The sequence below is a fragment of the Topomyia yanbarensis genome, chromosome 2 (genome assembly GCF_030247195.1).
Source record: "Topomyia yanbarensis strain Yona2022 chromosome 2, ASM3024719v1, whole genome shotgun sequence".
In the NCBI taxonomy this organism is placed as follows: Eukaryota; Metazoa; Arthropoda; class Insecta; order Diptera; family Culicidae; genus Topomyia; species Topomyia yanbarensis.
In genome coordinates this window covers 134,189,021-134,209,820 of record NC_080671.1, presented here as the reverse complement: position 1 = coordinate 134,209,820, position 20,800 = coordinate 134,189,021, and the positions used below count along the sequence as shown (strand labels likewise).

The following is a 20,800-nucleotide window of genomic DNA, read 5'->3' as shown; positions in this document are numbered from 1 at the left end:
GTATTCTATTTTGCAAGATCTACCTACATCAAAGCGGTAAAAACTGAAAACACCGCCAACTAGCCCCGGTCTCCCCTACTGAAGGTTTTTTTAATCGTCCCTTTTCGCGAAGAGCCTCTGTCCGATTTTTAGCTTGAAGTGTATGTCCTATTTTTACATTCTAATATTACTATTTTTACATTCTAATTTTACGAAGCATGTTTTGGCGATTTTTATTTTCGGTGTCTCATTTAGTCCGTTGAAAACGAAAAAAAAACAGTTTTTTCGCTACCCTCTACATAATCTTCATGAAAATCAAACTTCGTATTCAGGGCATCGTTAGAATACTACTGTTTGATTTTCATGAAGATTTGTCAATCGGTGTTTGTGAGTAATCTACTTTTTTTCATTTTCAAAGATGGTCGCTTTTTGACGCAGTTGAACCTTAAATTTATTAATTAGGCTAAATTTGAGAACAGCAAAAAGATAACTTAGGTGCATTGAGATGATGTCAGGGGCACGATAGTCTTAACTTTTAAACCTGTTTTTTTATTTTTAGCGAGCAAACTATTGAAGTTTTAGTTTTTGAGCTTTGTAGTTCTATTGTTTATATGTAGCAAGCTATTTTTGCCTGAAACCATCAATTGTTGTTGAAGATATAGCTGAATAATCACACTTTTTCGCAAACGTAGTACCAATGAGATGAATAAGGGTGCGTCTACTCTACTAAAGCTTATATCATGTACAAGAACAATCACCGTTAGTTAAAGCGGATCCAGAATACTTAACAATCATAATTTATGATGCAATTAGTTTTGTATCGCTTCTCAGCCCCATATTGTCGGATATCTAGTAAGGGATTTCTTTTTCAAAACATTCACCAATCCTTTCATTGTTATATATCACATTCAGTCCATTTATAATTGAACACTTCGATTAGATAATTCTACACGGATGAATACAAAATATTGATTTCATAAAATATTTTCAAAACATCTCTCCTATATAGTTTTATATGTATGACCTTTAAAGCGAATTGACATTAAGTATGAAGTAGCATGTAGCTTCAACCCTTCGGCGGATGATCGTGTTCTACGCAAGTTTGATAGTAAGTGCTTGTATGCGTATTTGGAGTATTAACGATAAGTTACAGTTACTTTCCAATTCCAGGAAATAATATCGGGAATGGTAACTCGCTCTCGTTATAGTTTTTCATCGGTGTTGGCGGCCTGCAATAAAAAAAATCAATATTTGGTAAACCTATTAGTAACAACAACATTTACCTGGGATCAGGCTCCGAGCACTCTAGCAGCCAGTAAGTCGTAACGATCCCCTTTCCTTTGAGTTCAACTTCGCCCCTCAGTTCTAGACGAAATGTTCCAAATTTGTCCAAAATATGTTTTGCTGCTTCAGAGACATGAATTTTCAAAGCTGAAAGATAAAGAATTGATGTCGATACGAAACCGATTAATAAACTTGTAAGTGATAAAATTTACGGTGTCCAGTTGACTCCATCCTGGAAGCAGTGTTGACAGTATCCCCGAACAAACAGTAGTGTGGCATTTTTTGCCCTACAACACCGGCGCAAACTGGACCAGAGTGGATGCCAATACGAATCTTCAGCTGTTGATCTGGTTTATGTTTTATCGTGAAACACTTAACTGCGTCCAGAATAGCCAGGGACATCAGACCGATTTCCCGTGCATGATCATGACCATTCCGTTCCGGTAGTCCAGAAACCACCATGTAGGCATCACCAATGGTTTCGACCTTATACACGTCGTAAAATCCTATAATTCGGTCGAATGTGCTATAGAGGTCATTCAAGAAATCTACAACTTCCATCGGGCGGCTCTGAGCACAAAGTGCCGTGAAGCCGACAATATCGCTAAAGTAAATAGTGACGCATTCGAACTGTTCGGGTTGGACCATTTCCCCTGCCAAGAGTTGCTGAGCTACCGGTATTGGCAGAACCTGATACAGAAGCTCCTCGGTTCGACGTTTCTCCATGCTGAGCTGTTCGGTTTTCTCTTCCACCAAACTCTCCAAGTTGTTCGCATACTGTTCCATGCGGCGAAGCAGATCGTCCATTAGATTTTCGCAAAAGCCTCTGTAAATAACATTCGGTATAAATTCAATTCCCTACTAATCAATATAAACGTACTTCATAATTAGTTTTACTGTGCTCCGAATCTGCACAAAAGTCGGCCGATCATCCGGGCTATCCGACCAGCATTTCTCCATCAGATCAAGCAAATCCGGAGGACAGTCCCGTGGACCTACAAATGGCCGAAACGGAGGACCTTCATGTGCCGCAACTCGTTCCACAATCTGCTGGGGGTCCATGAACTGCCGAGCTGTTTCATAGGGACCACCGCGTACCACAATCTCTTCCAGTATGATGGCAAACGAATACGCATCACCCTTCTGTGTCGCAGGAGTTCCTGGAATCACCGTTGCCGGCAGAAGCTCCGGGGCCACCCACAAAAGCTCTGTAAAATCAAATTCTTATCAAAAAATTAGATTGGACCTAATCAAACCTAATTACTGTTGTAGTAATTCTGATCCCGTACAAGCTCCGAAGGGGTGGTTAACGTTCGTAGGCCGAAATCGGATATCTTCAATACGAATCTTCCATCAATCAGACAGTTGCAGGAGCGAAGTTTTCCATGAACTCCGACATCACTGTTGTGAAGGTAGGCCATTCCCTTCACAACATCATGAATCAAGGACATTCGGAAGTTCCAATCCAACTGGATTGCTTCATTTTCCAGTACATCTTTTAGGCTTCCTTTTGGACAATATTCGGTCAGAATCAAAATCGTCGGCCGCGGTAGATCAATGCACGCTCCAACAAAACGAACCGTGTTTTCGTGACTCACATCCCGTGCTTGTTTGATCTCCCATAGCAGGGTGGAAGTTATGTAGACCTTTTTCTTGGCCACCTTTTTGATGGCGACCCGTTCGCCCTTATAGATGCCGATGGTGGTGAAAAGCTGCGCGGGAAGTTGAGAATTTCCACTAGCAATCGAGGCTCGTCCTGAGCTGCCAAATTGCTGTTGGAAAAAATTCTAAACAGAGTTAAATTATCGTTTACGCTGCCAAATTCACAAACCTCGTAATTCAACTTTTGTAGACCAGTTTTGCTGCCAAACAATTTGCCAACTTCTAGTAGCACCTCATCCGGTCGAACCCTCCAGGACATATTGTTCAGTTCATTGTTAAGCTTCATTTGCCTTTTGTTTTCGCAAGAATGTAAATATAGTAACAGTTGGTGAGAGTTAGACTGAATGGGAGAAAAATCTCGTCGTTATTCCTTACTTGCAAAGTATGTACGTGACAGCAGCTGCGAACGTGGAAATTATCCCAAAGCCAATAACCCCGTATACAAGAATCATTTCTGGAAGGTGAAAAAAGTTTTAGCGAGGAAAAATGTGTTACCCACAAAGTGAGATCTATCAATCCCACAGGTAGCAATGGATCTATCAAGTTCAACATAATTACCGCTTCCCTGACAGGATGGAGAAGTTCCCAGAAAGCCGCACTTGGGAATGTCCGGTGGGGGTCCCTCTCTGCCACCGGGCCAGTGAATCCGTTTACCTTTCACCGGACAGTACTCGCTGATGGTGATAACGATAACAACGATAAACGTAGACATTGGTGAATTAATATTTTCAAATCTGGTAGGGCTTATCGTAGATTTACCTAGTCCGTCCGTAATAATGTGCTACCACCTCGAAGCGGCCGGTAATTGGATCCAGGTCGAGAATGGAATAATCGGCATCACGATCTCCATTGTCGTCGATTCGCACGTGTCCCGTGATTCCTTTTGTGAGTGGGGCGCGATGCATCGTAACGAATTGGGCGAAACGAAATCAAAAACAAATTGACGAGATTTTTGCATACATAGTTGTTGTATCACAGGCTAATAAATCGGTTATAGGAGTTTTGTTTTTTGTCGTTGACATAGCTGTAACAACCATATGTAACTTTCTAGCTGAAAAAAACTGAGCTGCCGATTGAACAATAAAAAGTAGCTAGAAATAAAAATGTTTATTCAAAATATATTCAGTATTATCTTTATGTTTTCTGGTTTCATAGATTTCGTAAATTTTGAAGTGTGATAGAATACTACAAATGTGAATTGCGCATTTCGTGAGCGTGCTGGGAAAAACACCAAAAATCAAAAATCATCAGTGATAATTATCACTGCTGATCATGCTGTGTTATGATCACAACCATAAAAAATCGCTAGTGATTTTCTCTGAAGCGATAATGTGCAAACAAAAAATCATTGCAACAAAATCACCGCCTGTGATCACGGCCTGATTATGATTTTTTTTTATCAGGATTATGAAGTTGAGAAAATCAGGTACGATAGAAAAGATGCAAAATCGGGGTTGATGGTATTGTACATGATTATTGTAAGAAACTCCTTATGATGATGATTTAGCCAAATGATTTTGGGAGTGAGAGCGATCCAGCACACATGTAGGGATGCAAAATAATCCAAATGCTAACGATTTCAACTTTTCGGGAAAGTATTTTATATTGAAGGACAAGTTGTTGGTAGTTGAAAATCAATAGTTTTTGACAGTTTCAATGCACAGGGGGTCCACCGATGTGACTAAATGGAAAAAATTCCACTTTGACACATCAAAGTTTTGAAAATGTCCAAAACTATTGATTTTCAACAGCCCTCAACTTGCCTTTCAATATAAAACACTTTCCCGAAAAGTTGAAAAAATTCCATTTTGATGCATCGGCGGACCCCCCCTGTGCATTGAAAATGTTCAAAACTATTGATTTTCAATAGCCCTCAACTTGCCCTTCAATATAAAACACTTTCCCAAAAAGTTGAAAAAAATCTATTTTGACACATCGGCGGACCCCCCTGTGCATTGGAAATGTCCAAAACTATTGATTTTCAACAGCCCTCAACCTGCCTTTCAATATAAAACTTTTTGGGAAAGTAAAAGTTGAAAAAAATTCCATTTTGACACATCGGCGGACCCCCCTGTGCATTGAAAATGTCCAAAACTATTGATTTTCAACAGCCCTCAACTTGCCTTTCAATATTAAACACTTTCCCAAAAAGTTGAAAAAATTCCATTTTGATGCATCGGCGGACCCCCCTGTGCATTGAAAATGTTAAAAACTATTGATTTTCAACACCCCTCGATTTGCCTTTCAATATAAAACACTCTCAAAAAGTTGAAAAAAATCCATTTTGACACATCGGCGGATCCCCTGTGCATTGAAAATGATTAGAACTATTGATTTTCAACAGCCTTCAACTTGCCTTTCAATATAAAACCCTCTCAAAAAGTTGAAAAAAATTTCATTTTGATGCATCGGCAGACCCCTCTGTGCATTGAAAATGTCCAAAACTATTGATTTTCAACAGCCCTCAACTTGCCCTTCAATATAAAACACTTTCCCAAAAAGTTGAAAATAATTCCATTTTGACACATCGGCGGACCCCCCTGTGCATTGAAAATGTCCAAAACTATTGATTTTCAACAGCCCTCAACTTGTCCTTTAATATTAAACTCTTTCCCAAAAAGTTGAAAAAAATTTCAGCTTGGCTCATTGACACCCCTAACATATCCATAATGTTCGAAAATAGATAATGATCATTGATCCAAGACTTAAATCAAATCGCAATCATGGCTGATAATGCTCACTTGTGATTTTTTCCGACTTGCTCGCTGCAGATAGAATCATGCCGTGATCACCCTCTCAATTATCAAATTCAACCACAGATCAAAATCACCACTGATAGAGGGCAAGAAAAAATCGGTAGTGATTTTTGTGAGATGATCTTTTGATAGTTAAGAGAGTGATCACGGCATGATTTTATCGGCAGTGAGAATTTTCGAAAAAATCATAAGCGATAATTATCAGCCATGATTGCGGTTTGATTTTTTTTATTATGATTTTCCCAGCACTGACTGCGCGTATAAATTGCACCAGCAACTTTGCTTCGTTGTTGTTATAATAGTACAAATGCCTTGAAAACGGTTCAATGCTCGTGGTTGAGCGCAACGAGAACTCGAATCTAGTGATCCAATTGTTGCCCTACAACACAGAGGGTCAAATCGAAAAAAGAGAGAACAACATTAGAGCCAACATTTCTTCCTAGGATATGTTTACAATATTATTCTGCAACTTTCTAAATATTTTTTTATTAGAATAAAGTAGAGTACCGGAAAAAAATTTCTTCTTCAAAATTTTTTTAGATAGTAGATGTTTTCAGCAAAATCGTCGAAGCTATCGCAGACCTGATTTTCGAGGCAAAAATATTGTTTTTTGTAAATGTGACCTAACTCGGTTTTTCGGCTTTTCCATGTTAAAAGCTTGAGTGATTAATTCTACAACCTCGCACATATCACTAAAATATAACTTTTTTGGAAGGAACTAATACTGTAAAATCAATTCTTTGACTTTTAACTCTATTTTCTATATAAATTTGCATTATTTCCATCAAAGATATCTGATTTCATAGGCACTTTGTGGCATAATAAATAAAATGATACATAGGAACAGGATATACTGTGTTTCATTGTTTGAGTGACAATGCTTGTACGACGGTTGATAACATATAATGTGTTTATATTATTTATAATTTCTATACATTACTAGCTGACCCGGCAAACTATGTCCTGCCCACAACAGTATTAATGATTGAAATTATTTTGAGCATTCACGATATCAACCAAATAAACACTCGTTCTATGACTCTCGGACCGATCAGTCTATCTTTCCATTGGTTATCTTGCGCATTCTTCGCCTCGTCGAGGTTTTAGTATTTTTCCCTTCTTTTGTTTTTCTACCAGTTTATCGTTATCCGGCCAGTGAGTAGAGAAGCAGTGTTTGGTCTAGTAAGCCGTCTGGATACCGTTATATACTCAAGTTAAGTAGCGTTATAATATTACACTTTCCATCCTTATCTATAGTACCAGCTTCTACTGGGTAATAGGCCCGTGCAAAAATAACTTCCCCTGACAGTGGTTCATCTCAAAGTGAGATGGATGTCGAACCAAAATTTGCTCCCCGGCTCAAAGTGCATCCAATCTCGTCAACTGGCCCTTGTAGATTTCTCGAGTGCTGACGGAGCGGTATTCGGCCGTGACAAAAATATCGAAAATTCACCTTGATAAGCTTCGGGTGGCGGTAAACGATTTAAATCAGGAAAACGATATTGCTAGCTGCGGGCCTTTTACGTAGGAATTCAGAGTATATATACCAGCTAACTGGGTTGAAGTCTGCGGAGTTGTTCGCCTTTTTATACCGCGGGTCATGAACTGTACTAAGTGTGACACACAGCCTCCCATTGTAGCAATGAGGTTCATTGTGGGAAACGCGGTGGGAATCATGTGGATGATTCCTGTGGAAGGGATGTCGCAAAATTTCTCTTTTGTGGAGGAAACCCACATGATCTGCCGGCATGCCCCGCGTACAAACAGCGCAAGGATAATCTTAATAGTTCCCTTCAGCAACGTTCTAAACGTTCTTTTGCAGAAATGCCGAAGATAGGTACGCCACCGTCCTCTACGAACATCTATACTAACTTGTCTACTGACAAAGGCGACTGTGAAGAACCCCAGGAGGGAACATCTTCTACTGTGCCTAGAAGCAATAGAAAAAGAAGGAACATTTCCTCTCCCCAAGTTTAGTTGTAAAGGCCTGAAGTTGTCTTTTCAAGGTCCCCCAAAAATAAATACTGAGCTCAGAAAAGGACTTCCCAGCACTTCCAGGGACAAATGCGATGCATTTGCATTATGCGAAACATGGCTTTTTTTCTTATGCGAAACTATGCCACTGCGACCACTATTCAAGTTATCTTTTGTGGCTGCCCTTGTTTGCTCTACATGCTACAAATCGCCCGAATCCAGTGCAGTTGGAAGCGAGTTGTTTGTTTGTCCACATGAGGCGTCATAAGATGCCTTCCGATGAATCGCTTTCTTCGAAGAAAAAGTACTGCACAATGGCAAAGAATATGTTTCGAGCTATTGGGCTCCTAGTTACAGAATCGACAAATGTCATCTTGACTTTTGCCAATTTTTTCAGATTATACGTTTTATTATTAAACGTGAGTCTTTACGATTAGTTTTTTGGCTCTCTTTGTATCTAGATAGAGCAATTTCTTAGCTTGTCGAGCGCCTATGTTACGCCAGTCGTTTAGTAGTTGGTCTCTTGCTCAAACCGCAAGCTCTAGTTTGATGGCACAGGTAGATATGCCCCAGAAATGGCTCTGGTCCAACAAACATGTTTGAGGAACCACACCTGGTTAAATCGTGGACCACTTCGTTACCATCGATTGCTTGGTGGCCTGGTATCCAGAATATCATTACATTATTTCAAGTTACCAGTTGTTGTAAAGATCTAATGCACTCCCAAACCAGTTTGGACTCATATTTCGACAACCTTAATGCCAACAATGCTGCTTGACTGTCCGAGAAGATTGCGATTTTAAATGCCTATAGTTTCATTTCATTTCATCTTTTACCGTAGACTCCCGAGCCAGCCAACTCACCCATTTTAGAGTAATCCGTATAGAATGGTTTTGTACCTCGTTGTCGAGAAGACTTACAGTGGAGTACTTTTGGGGATTAAAAAGTGCTTTTCTTTCAATCGCATCGACCTCCCCTCGACACCATTGAAGTTGTCGCTTGCCAAACCACAAAAAACGAGAAACCGTTGCATTGCACCTCAGCCCTGAAGATCTACCGCATGGTTGAGTTCTCACTTGCTCTCTTATCATGTACCAATAAAGCCCCAGGGCCAGACAGAATCAAATTCATATGCATTCTGTTTGTTGATTTTTCTCGGTGAAATTAAAAGCGATACCAGTTTTCTTCGTCGTTACGTAACGTTTCGGCCTACTATGCTTCAGCCATCGTCGGACGCCTACAAACATTTATTTCGAAAAAATATTCACATTAAATTACAATAATTCACAAATGATTACAAAGCTTTCACAACACATTACAAATTAACATTCAAACTCACATGAATTCACTCCAAACACACTCCATTCATACACATCTTCTGCCGACTAACGAACGATTTGTCCTGTTCGGCTGTCTGCTTTCCTCGCTATACACACACTGTCGAAGCTTGGTTACCAGCCCGTCGTATGTTGTACAGAACGTTCCACATTCTCTCTGGAGGTTTACGGTTTTGTCTTCCCCCAGCATTTTGATATGGAACATTTCGGCCGTCATTCTGCTCTCCTGGTTTTCTATTCGCTCAAGTATCTGCGTATTAGCGAAGTCGAAGATGTGTCCGTCTTGTAGTGTGTGTTGTGATAGTCCCGTTCTGGCATCATTCTTCTATGCGTCATTTTTGTGTTCCGCTACTCTCATTTCCAGTTTCCTCCCCGTTTGTCCAATGTATACCTTACCATCATCTGTACCACATGGAATCGAGTACACTACGTTCTTCTGTTTTCCTGGTGGAATCAGGTCCTTCAGCTTGGTAAAAATTCGATTTTTAATTTTATCTCTCGGCTTAAACGCAAGTCTTGTGTTATGTTTCTTGAAAATTTTCGCCAATTTTTCGCTGAGGCCCGGGACATACGGAACTGACGCGTACGTCACTTCCGTTGTTTGGTCTTTTCCAGTTTGAAGGCTGTTGTAATGTTTGTGTACTCGTTCCTTCAGAATTTTGTGGACAAACCAATCCGGGTAATGGTTTACTCGCAAAATGTTTTTAGCCGTTTTAATAGCTACTGACCGGTTTTTGCAATTGGAGAGTTTTATTGCTCGATCGAAGAGTGCAATTGCCGTGTTGCATTTATACGAGTATGGACTTTCTGAATTAAAATCCAGATATCTGACCTCAGATTGTTTAGGTAGCCATATCCGTTCAATGCGATTCTGGTTTCTTGTTAGCATCATGTCAAGAAATTTCAGCTTTCCATTTTCTTCTTCTTCAACGGTGAACTGAAGTTTACTGTGGAAACTGTTAAACGATGCAAAAATTTCTTGAATGTGTTCCTTTCTTGACACACAAATGCAGTCATCAACGTATCGGCGGTAGACCTTTAGTTGAATTTGGCTCTCTTCTAATGATGCTAAACATTGTTGTTCCAGGCGTTCCATTACCAGATTTGCCATGACAGGTGAAAGTTGGAAACCCATTGGTACTCCGAAAGTTTGTGTACAACGACGTGACGTCCAAAGAGAACAGCATTTCATCCTCAGCGATCTGTGTTCCTGTTATTTGTTCCGCGAACTCAAAGCTGTTTTTGACATAATAGTCCGTTTTCCCGACAATATTCCCAATGATTCCAGAAAGAAATTGGGCCACATTGTATGTTGCGGATCCAATGGTCGAAACTACCGGTCGGAGTTGTCTGTTCTCTTTGTGTATTTTTGGTAACCCATATATTCGGGGTGGATTACAGCTTGATGCTTTCATCTTCCTGTGCGTACGAAGATCGATGAATTTGCTGTTACGCCACCCATCCACTAATACACCGATTTTCTTTAGCACCTTAGTTGTGGGGTCTGATTTTATTTGTTTGTATGTGGTGCTGTCGCTCAGGAGGTTCGCCATCTTCCGTTCATACTCCTCTGATGTGAGAATAACGGTTTTGTTACCTTTATCTGCCCTAGTGATTAGCAAATTAGGGTTGTCTACCAGAAATTTCTTACTGTTCCTGAGATCTTTTGCTATCCACTCGTTTTCATCATGTCTCGGTTGTTTCTTGTAGTTCATATTGTTTATCATAGCCGTGTAAACTTCTGTCCTTCTGTTTTCCTTGAATTTTGCCGTTTTTTCCAATTCCGATATCAGCTAAACGTAAGGGATGCTTCTATTATTTTGAACATTGAAGTTTGGTCCCAGCTTCAAAGTTCTCTTCAGGAAATCGGGTATAGGAGTATTGGTGGTGTTTTCTATCCATTGCTCACCGTGGGTAAGCTCTTCAATTCTCCGGTTTTTCAGCGATTGGATTTTTTGTTTCTCTCTCGCTCTCGAGGAATTATATACCACCGTTGCTTTGTTGCCCACCATTTTCTTCACCCGCTGGACATCCACTTGGTCGAACCTGAGTTCCATTCGATGGAGATGGTAGGTTTTCAATCTTCTCAGTTCAACCAGCGTCCGCTTTGTATCGGCGACCATTATGTTGATGATGCGAATTTTTTGCTTGAACAGAACTTTATCCAGCTCGCGTCGGGATCGGTCCATACTCAGGTTGATTTGCACTTTGTATTTTAGGCAGGTCGGGATCACCTTGTTCTTTCTGCAATTCAGAAAAAACTTCATGCGATTGTTAGCTTTTGCAAACTTGATCGATGCCTTCTGGTACTGTTGCATTAGTTTTCTGCCAACGTAGCCATATTTATTGGCGATTTCTTTAGTGATTAACATCTACAGCTAATCTAATCATTTGTGAATTATTGTAATTTAATGTGAATATTTTTTCGAAATAAATGTTTGTAGGCGACCGACGATGGCTGAAGCATAGTAGGCCGAAACGTTACGTAACGACGAAGAAAACTGGTATCGTTTTTAATTTCATCAGGAAAAATCAACCAACAGAATACATAACAATTTTGCGGTGACAAATAAACCCTAAAAAGAATCAAATTCAACTTGTTAAAGAATCTGCCAGACTCTATCAAGAGACGTTTGTTGAATTTATTTAATAAGTTTCTTGAGGGTAATATTGTCCCTATTGACTGTAAGCATATGAAGGTCATAGCTACCCAAAAGCTATAAAAGCCAACCTCCGACCACAACTCGTATCGACCGATTGCAATGCTGTCCTGTATCCGGAAGATGTTTGAGAAAATGATCCTATTGCGCCTCGACAATTGGGTCGAAGCAAATGGCTTACAGTCAAATATACAATATGGCTTCCGCAAAGGCAGAGAGACGAACGATTGCCTTGCATTGCTCACAACCAAAATTATTCAAATGGTCTATGCTAGTAAAGATGGCACCAGTTTCCCTAGATATGAAGGGGGCTTTTGATTCAGTTTCTATCAAAATTCTTTCTGAGAACCTGCACCAGCATGGGTTTTCACCGACTCTAAACAACTTTTTGCTAAACTTGCTGTCTGAAAAACACATACATTTATCACAACTACAGCTTCAATTAATGGGTCAAACTATTGCTTAGGTTTCAACTTTCAAATATCTCGGGGTCTGGTTCGACTCTAAAGGAACCTGGGGATGTCGCATTAGGTATCTGAAACAGAAGTGTTAACAAAGGATCAACTTTCTCCGAACGGTAACCGGAACATGGGCACCCCCCCGTCCCCCTCAGGAGACCTGATCAGGCTGTACCAAACAACGATATTGTCGGTGATGGAGTACGGGAGTTTCTGTTTCCGCTCCACTGCGAATATACATTTCATCAAACTAGAGCGAATCCAATATTGTTGTTTGCGTATTGCTTTGAGTTGCATGGACTCGATACAGACGATGAGTCTAGAAGTGCTGGCGGGCGTCCTTTCGCTGAAAAATCGATTTTGGGACCTCTCATATTGATTGTTCATCCGATGCGATATTTTGAACCCATTAGGAATTGCTTCTGGAATCCCGGATTACATACGTCCGCAAGTGATCCCAAGCATCTTTCATAGTAAATTTCGAGAAGTCGACTGCAACAAGATGTTTTACACCGACGGGTCAAGCCTCAACGGCTCCACTGGCTCCGGTATATTCAATCAAAACCTCGCCGCCTCATTCAAACTCAATGATCCTACTTCAGTTTACCTCGCAGAACTTGCTGCTATTCAGTATACCCTTGGAATCATTGATACTTTGCCCACCGATCAGTATTCTATTGTCTTGGATAACCTCAACTCAATCGAAGCTCTTCGTTCAATGAAACCTAGAAAGCACATTCCATATTTTCTGGGAAAAATCTGGCAGCGCCTGCGTGCTTTGTCTGTAAGATCGTACAAGATTACCTTAGTTTGGGTTACTTCGCATTGCTCCATTCCAGGTAATGATGAAGCGGACTCTTTAGCTAAGACGGGTGCTATAGAAAGTGACATATATATATAAGACCAATTTGCTTCAGCAAATTTTCCAGTATTACTCATCAGAGAACCCTCGAAAGTTGGCAAACTTCATGGAGCAATGCCCAAGTAACAAATTTAGTTTTATGGTACACTTGAAGATATCTTCTAAATTAGCTCCATAAAACCGAACATAAAACCAACTACTCTACAACATTGCTTCAAGACAACCATAAATCTCTCTTAAGACGAAAAAGGCCCATTCTTAAGATGGTTCTCAAGAGTATTTTCCAAGGGTTTCTTAAAACTTTTAGATCCTATCAATACATTCTTATAGTAGTGTTCAAGAGCTGCTTAAAACTAATATAAGACTACCATAAGTCTTGATAGTTTTATGATATTCTTCAAGAACCTAAGATGTAGTAGGGAATGATTGCTCAGGTTGTTATCATTTTGGTCGTTTTAACGGTTAAAAGATCAAAATCGAAAGCAGAAAAATTGCACTATGACATCAGACAGAAAACTATTTATGCTATCAGTGAAAGCAAATTGAAAACTTATTGAGATGGTGAAATATTTCATTGATAACAAAATAAGGAATCAATTTGATGTTTGTCAAAGAAATAGAAGCAAACATTTTTTTCTAAAAATGTAAGCACACCAAAATAAGATCAAAATATGATGTCATATCTGCAAAAGTTTAAACTGATATCAAAATAAGATTTCAATTTGATGCTTGATATCAAAATATGTTGTCTATTTGCTGTAACTTTGATGTTGGACTTTGCTCGGGACACTTCTGGTGCGCTATGAAACTGCTTTGTTAGATAGAGAGGTTGGTGTATAGATGAAAAGTATAAGCTTGAGAAAAAATATATCCGTCATATGATGTTCCATTACCAAAATGGATACAAATAAAAATCGATAATATAAGTGGCCACTGGCCAGCTTTTTAAGCTTATAATTGAAGAAATTTGCATGCGATTGCCAGTTTTCCGATAATATGCAATATAAAAGTTCGAAAAATTCAACGCGCCGTCTAACAATCTGGTAACTGGTAATCGAACGCCTTTGAGTATAGACGTGTTTTTACGGTCCGCAGTTAATTGTTATTTATTTATCTTTCTACCGTCGCGCGTGTGTTCAATCCTATTAAACAACGGTTATCATAATGAGCTGCAGTGTGACATCTTGTAATATCAGCGATGATCGTTTCTTGTGGCAGTGTGAATTCTGCAGAAAATGTTATCATGCAGCTTGTGTAGGAGTCCAGCGAAATCAAGAAGAATTTATCTCGCACTTCATGATTCCCCTGTGTGCAGATTGCCAGCATAATCTAAAGGTAGGCATAGACACACGAAAAGTGCTGTACCAACAGGAAAAATTATTTGAATCTATAACTACGCAAACGGACTGCAACTTACAAATAGCAGCCGACATAAAAAAGTTCAATTCAATTGTTGACTTATTCGAAAATGTTGAGCTGCAGCTTAAAGAATCAGTGGCGAATGTGAACATAAACACATCGTCGCAAGTGGCAAATGCTGTATCGGCACTATCGCAGGCCATTGCCAGTAATTCTTTTAATAAGGCCGATGAGCTGGTCACGCTGAAAAACCATATCACATCACTATTCAACATATCTATGGGATCCACAAAAAAACACATTGAAGAGTATGTAAATGATCTCACTGCCGATTTGACCAGAGAATTGAAAAAAATCTGCAGCGAATTTCAGAACTTGAGCACCCTTACCATAGATATGGCAGCTCATTGTAATGAACACTACCTGAGTGAATCGCGTCCTACACGTGAAGTTTTAGACGAAGTGAAAATTATAACAAATTCAGTTGGCAGTGACATTCTCAAAGAAGTACAATCTCTTGCCGGCTCAATTAACACTTTGGATAGCAGTATACGCGATGCTTGTTTGCCACCAGCGGGCCCCAGCTTGATGGACGAATTAAATGCCCAATCAACAAAATCGGGTGACTCAGGTCACCGTTCCACTGCCGAAGCCACTGAAGGGTGGCGCTTTTTGGGTTCGAAGAAAGTGTGGCGCTCTGACTGGACGGAGTACGACACACGTAATCAGCGTAGAATTCAACAGCAAAAGATGAAAGATAGGGCGATGACACGAAGAAAAGCTAATAAAAAGCAGTTGCATCGGGTAATAAATGATCGCAATAAAAACAGACACCAACGTAGCCGTAATACTAATGAGACAAATAAACATCAGATATCCAGAAGCAGTTATTATAACTATAACCTCAATGACAACAACAATAGCAACAACAATAGCAACAATAATCGTAACAACAATCGCAACAACAATAGCAGCAATAATCGCAACAACAACAACAATACGCAATGCGGTCGTCCAACAGCTGGCAACTCTCTTCCCCGGGATAAGGATCTACTTGCGGCGGCAAGGGTGCAATTCTCTAGGCCTCCGTTTGAAAATCAGCGTGGTATCAGGTTTCAACGTGGTGAAACACTGAATCCATACCCGGTTGTACATCAATTTAACTCAACTTTCGCACCAGATAGGTTTGTAACCCCCGTCCTGACGAATTCCTTTTCTCAGCGCTGTTCAGCTTGTTCCTGTGAGCATTCGTGTTTTCGTCCAACCTAACGCACTCTTCAGAGGCAGACCATGACGAACCGGTTACGGATGAAAACGGATCATTAGTTTTGCATGATATTTCTAAGTATGACAAATTGCCATTAACTTTATCAGAAACGCTTTCAGAAACTTTGATATATTGTCAAAATTTTAATCGTATGCAGAGCGCAAAATCTATAGTAATGTATTGAGCTCCTCTTATTCTGTTATTTTAGGCACTGAAACAAGTTGGAACGATAGCATAAAAAGTGAGGAAATTTTTGGTAGTGGCTTTAACGTATTCAGAGACGACCGAAATCTTTTAGAATCTCAAAAGAAGTCTGGTGGAGGAGTTCTTATAGGCGTTTCGGCTCAATTTAATTCTGAAATTCTTCCCACAGTGAAGTTTAAAGAATTTGAACATGTGTGGGTTAAAGCGAACATTTCAGGTGAAATACATGTTTTTGCCTCTGTATATTTCCCACCAGAGCATGCTAATATATCATCGTATGAAGCCTTTTTCAAAATTGCTGAACAAATTTTATTTGAACTTCCGGTCGAGGTCAAAGTTCACATTTACGGAGACTTTAACCAGCGCAATGCCGATTTTATTGCGGATTCTGAAAATGAAAATATTCTAATCCCAGTCGTAGGAGAAAACGAAACATTGAATTTCATCTTCGACAAAACTGCTAGCATAGGATTAAATCAAATAAATCATGTAAAAAATCAACAGAATTGCTATCTTGACCTTTTATTTACAAACACTCAGGATGATTTCTGTGTATCTGAATCTTTGGCTCCTTTGTGGAAAAATGAAGCTTTTCATACTGCTATTGAATTTTCTTTGTTCATCCATAAAAATCAAGAACCCAACGTCTATGACTTTGAGGAAGTCTTTGAATACCATAAAGCTAATTATGACAATATCAGACGGAAGGTAGGTAATGTCGACTGGCAAAATACTCTTAGGAATGAAGCGAATATTGAAACCGCCCTGGACGTATTTTACAAAATAATTTTCGAAATTATTCATGAAGAGGTGCCCATTAAGAAGAAAAGACGACACGGTAGCTCGAAGCATCCTATTTGGTACAATAGGCAAATTAAAAATCTGAAAAATAGGAAACAAAAAGCCCACAAGCTATACAAGAAAAATCAAAATAACGAGCACTTGGAACAATATCTCGACATTTGCGATAAACTAAATATTGCCATAGATTCTGCACTTGCGGATTACAACTCCAAAACTGAACAGCAGATTAAATCCAGTCCAAAGAATTTTTTTAACTACGTCAAAACTAAATTAAAATCAGACAATTTCCCATCAACAATGCACTTGGATGACAATGTACATAATAGCCCGAAAGAAATCTGCAACCTATTTGCAACATTCTTCCAAGAAATATATACAACTTTTTCTGAACAAGACCGCGATCGCGATTATTTTGCTTTTCTTCCAGATTTTCCTATGGATATTGGTGTCAGTCATGTCATAGTGGAGGACATTTTCAATGCTCTAAACCATTTGGATTCATCAAAAGGTGCTGGCCCTGATGGAATTCCACCATTATTTATGAAAAACCTAGCAACCGAGCTTACAACTCCATTGTTCTGGCTCTTTAATATGTCTTTACAATCTGGAGAGTTCCCCAAAACATGGAAGAGTTCTTTCTTAGTACCTATATATAAATCTGGGAAAAAATCTGACGTTCGCAATTATCGTGGAATAGCCATAATCTCCAGCATTCCGAAACTTTTTGAATCAATCATTAACGAAAAAATATTTCTTCAAATAAAAAACAGAATTACTAACCTCCAACATGGCTTCTTCAAAGGTCGTTCGACCTCAACAAATTTACTAGAATTTATTAACTATTCACTGATTGCAATGGACAATGGAAACTACGTGGAAGCACTCTACACAGACTTTAGTAAAGCATTTGATCGAATCGACATCCCAATGTTACTTTATAAATTAAAAAAGATGGGAATTGAGCCTGAGCTGCGTACGTGGTTAGAATCATATCTATCCAACCGCCAGCAAATAATCAAATTCAAAGGAAAGCAATCTAATCCAATTGAAGTCACCTCAGGAGTTCCACAAGGCTCTCATTTAGGACCTCTATTGTTTATTTTATATGTGAACGATATTTCCTTCCTTCTCAAAAAACTGAAAGTACTAATCTATGCCGATGACATGAAACTTTACTTGGAGATAAGAAATGCCGAGGATATTGATACATTCCAAAACGAAATTCTAGTTTTCCACACGTGGTGTCAAAAAAGCCTCCTACAGCTAAACGTGAAAAAATGCAATTCAATCACTTTTAGTCGAAAACGACAAACACCGAATGTTGTGATTACCTTAGGAAGACAGACTGTAGCAAAATGTGAAAGAATTAGGGATTTAGGCGTTATATTAGATTCCAAGTTAAATTTTATTGATCATTATAACACAATTATTCACAAAGCTAACAACATGCTCAGTTTTATAAAACGCTTTAGTTATCATTTTGTAGATCCGTATACAATCAAAACATTATATATTGCTTATGTTAGGTCGATATTGGAATATTGCAGCATCGTTTGGTGCCCTTTTTCAAGCACACATGAAGAACGAATAGAATCTATACAAAAACAATTCATATTATTTGCCCTTCGTAAACTAGGTTGGATAGCATTTCCTCTGCCATCTTATGAAGCACGCTGCATGCTTATCAATATACAAACATTGAAGGAACGTCGTGAATTTGCAATGCTTTCGTTCATTAATAATATCGTCTCGCATCGTATTGATTCATCCGAAATTTTATCCAAATTGAACTTTTATGCACCTTCTCGACAGCTACGAAACCGAAGCATATTCTCAATAACTCCATATCGCACAAATTATGCAAAATATGGCCCTATAAATCGAATGATGGCTGTTTATAACCGCTATTGCGAATCAATTGATTTTACAATGTCCAAACTAAAACTCACACAATATTTTATACATAAAAGAAATTCTAACGCATAAGAAAATGATTCTGTAAAAGCTGAAATTGTTTTATTTATAATAAAATTACGTATATATATATATTTTAGTAAATAAGAAAAATGTAAACATTACTGTAACTATACCAGTCTACATCGATTGACGAAATAAATAAATAAAAAAAATAAATAAAATCTTTAAAACATTGATTTTTATAGGAAATATTAAATCGTTTCGAAAATTCAATAGCATGTGTAATTGTTCATAATTGTCATATTTTGGATTAAACGCGTGAATAAACATTTTTCTAGTTCAGAAATGTATTTCAATCAGTGAGAATCAGTTCAGTATATGAAAAAAAGTTATTATTTTGAGTCTTATGCTAATGGCTACCATTTCGAAGCGGTCAAAATTATCCACGACGCCATTACTTGTCATTGGATTTAACTGCAACCGTCATAAGATCTTATTAAAACTAATAATTCTTGCTCAAGAGTAATAGGAATTTTGTCAAGATCGCGATAAATTCATTTTTATTTATGATACACTTGAAGAAGAGCTGTTGGACTCGAATAAAACTAATAGTAATTTTTCAAGACAGAAAGGTTAGATGGAAGATCGCCATAAATCCAGTCTATTTAACATTGAAAATGTCAATGTTGAAATAAAAATGCCTATGATTAGTTATTATGGTAATCACAATTCCATCTAAAAATGTTGATTTATTTCAACAACGCATGTTAAATAGAGCTATATGAACAACTAACGACATCTCGCTATATGTGCAGCACCTACAGATTTGCAAAGTTAAATTATTAATTTATAATTATCGAGTTTGTTGTTTATACATGATTGAGGTACATGTCACGTCTTCTCCGTTGGGATGCGTCACATATCCCGTCAGTCGTTACAGTTTGTTTGTTTATTATAGAACGCTCTTATGCAAGAGTATTTTCACTTCGTTTAAAGCTTTAAGGAAATTTTATGGTAGCATTCTTAAGATACGTTATGCTTCAACAAGAATGTCATAAAGCTATCTTTTGGTTTTAAGGAGGTTGGAAAGCGATGTCTGAAGAAGGGGCTCAAAATTCTCTTAAAACTGCTCATAAGACTAATTACTCTTATGAAAAATGTAGTTCTTGAAGCACTCTTAAACCCCGTCAAGCATATAAAATTAAATGTCCTTTTCATAAGCAATGTTAAAACCAGATTCACTATGCAATGCCTTGATAAAACTACCATAAAACCTAAATAAAACCAATTAGCATTTGGATTGTTACTTGGGTGGTGAACTAGGAAGTTGGCTACATTCGATAATTCCTAAGGTATCGACGAGACCTTGGTTCAAAGGGATAGATTTGGGTCGGGATTTCATTCGTGTGGTGTCTCGGCTCATGTCCAATCGCTACACGCTGGAAATTCTTGTACCCCCACCCTCTTCTCTGTGGACAAGCGCGGACATTTTCGTACTCTCAACTCTCCCCTAAATTGTACACGTGATTTATGAATATCCCCTTAGTGTACAGTCCATTATCCTTTTAATCGTGTGATGAATCGAAAAGCAAATTTTTGAAACAATAACAACCATCATAATAACCTGGTAGAAAATTTGCGAAAAAATTCCAAACACTCTAATTTAAGATTAAAAAGAAAACGTTCAAATAGAAACTTGTGTGTAAGAAGCGGTAGGCTGAAATAGTAAATAAGAATCTTCAATACGGTAATTTTGTGGTTTTTCTATTTTTGAACTTTCCTAGTAAACTAAAGGAACATAACTCTCATTACCATCGTTTAGTTTATGTAGCAAACTTACCATCGAAACTTCTGCCCCACATCTTCCGAGTAATAGCCGTTCCATCGCGAATATTTCCACCCTCGTTGAGCGTTTCGTTCAGTGCCATTCCCAGCAGGTAGACTCCGTCGAAAAAAGCACCAATGAAGAAATTTACCTCCTCGTCCTCCACGAAGGTGTAGTTGTAGTCCCTTTTGGCACGTTGTCTCACCTTGTCGGCAAAGTACTGATACGAGGGACTGGTCGGCTGGAGCAATGACACACGCAGCAGGGCTTCGTAGGCTTTCCGCGCCGCTTGGTCGTCCTCGTCGCCCAGCTCCCAGTAGTGGTCGCCCCAGTAGGAGCTCTGAAAGATTTCCACGTCTAGAAAGGTAAACTCCCCTCTGGTCATCCCGAGACGGTGGGCGGACAGCATGAATTTACGAACCAAACTACCTCGCACGGATAGGATGATCACT

At 38.8% G+C, this 20,800-nt stretch overlaps 1 protein-coding gene across 4 annotated transcripts in view; it reads right to left on the bottom strand.

Annotated features, from left to right (window-relative positions):
- Window positions 1-896: 896 nt before the first annotated feature.
- The window catches only part of LOC131681410 (atrial natriuretic peptide receptor 1), a 65,143-nt gene continuing 45,239 nt past the window's right edge, over window positions 897-20,800 (bottom strand). For 3 of the 4 annotated variants that reach the window (XM_058962171.1, XM_058962172.1, XM_058962173.1), the window contains exons 7-16: window positions 20,364-20,798; window positions 3,685-3,805; window positions 3,484-3,599; window positions 3,301-3,379; window positions 3,095-3,215; window positions 2,528-3,035; window positions 2,144-2,486; window positions 1,476-2,089; window positions 1,263-1,410; window positions 897-1,208 (exon numbers count right to left, since the gene is read on the bottom strand). In XM_058962171.1, coding sequence (XP_058818154.1) covers window positions 1,133-1,208; window positions 1,263-1,410; window positions 1,476-2,089; window positions 2,144-2,486; window positions 2,528-3,035; window positions 3,095-3,215; window positions 3,301-3,379; window positions 3,484-3,599; window positions 3,685-3,805; window positions 20,364-20,798 — 2,561 coding nt within the window. In that variant the 3' untranslated portion in view covers window positions 897-1,132. The remainder of the gene's footprint in view (window positions 1,209-1,262; window positions 1,411-1,475; window positions 2,090-2,143; window positions 2,487-2,527; window positions 3,036-3,094; window positions 3,216-3,300; window positions 3,380-3,483; window positions 3,600-3,684; window positions 3,806-20,363; window positions 20,799-20,800) is intronic. The other variant, XM_058962174.1, reaches the window with a different exon arrangement.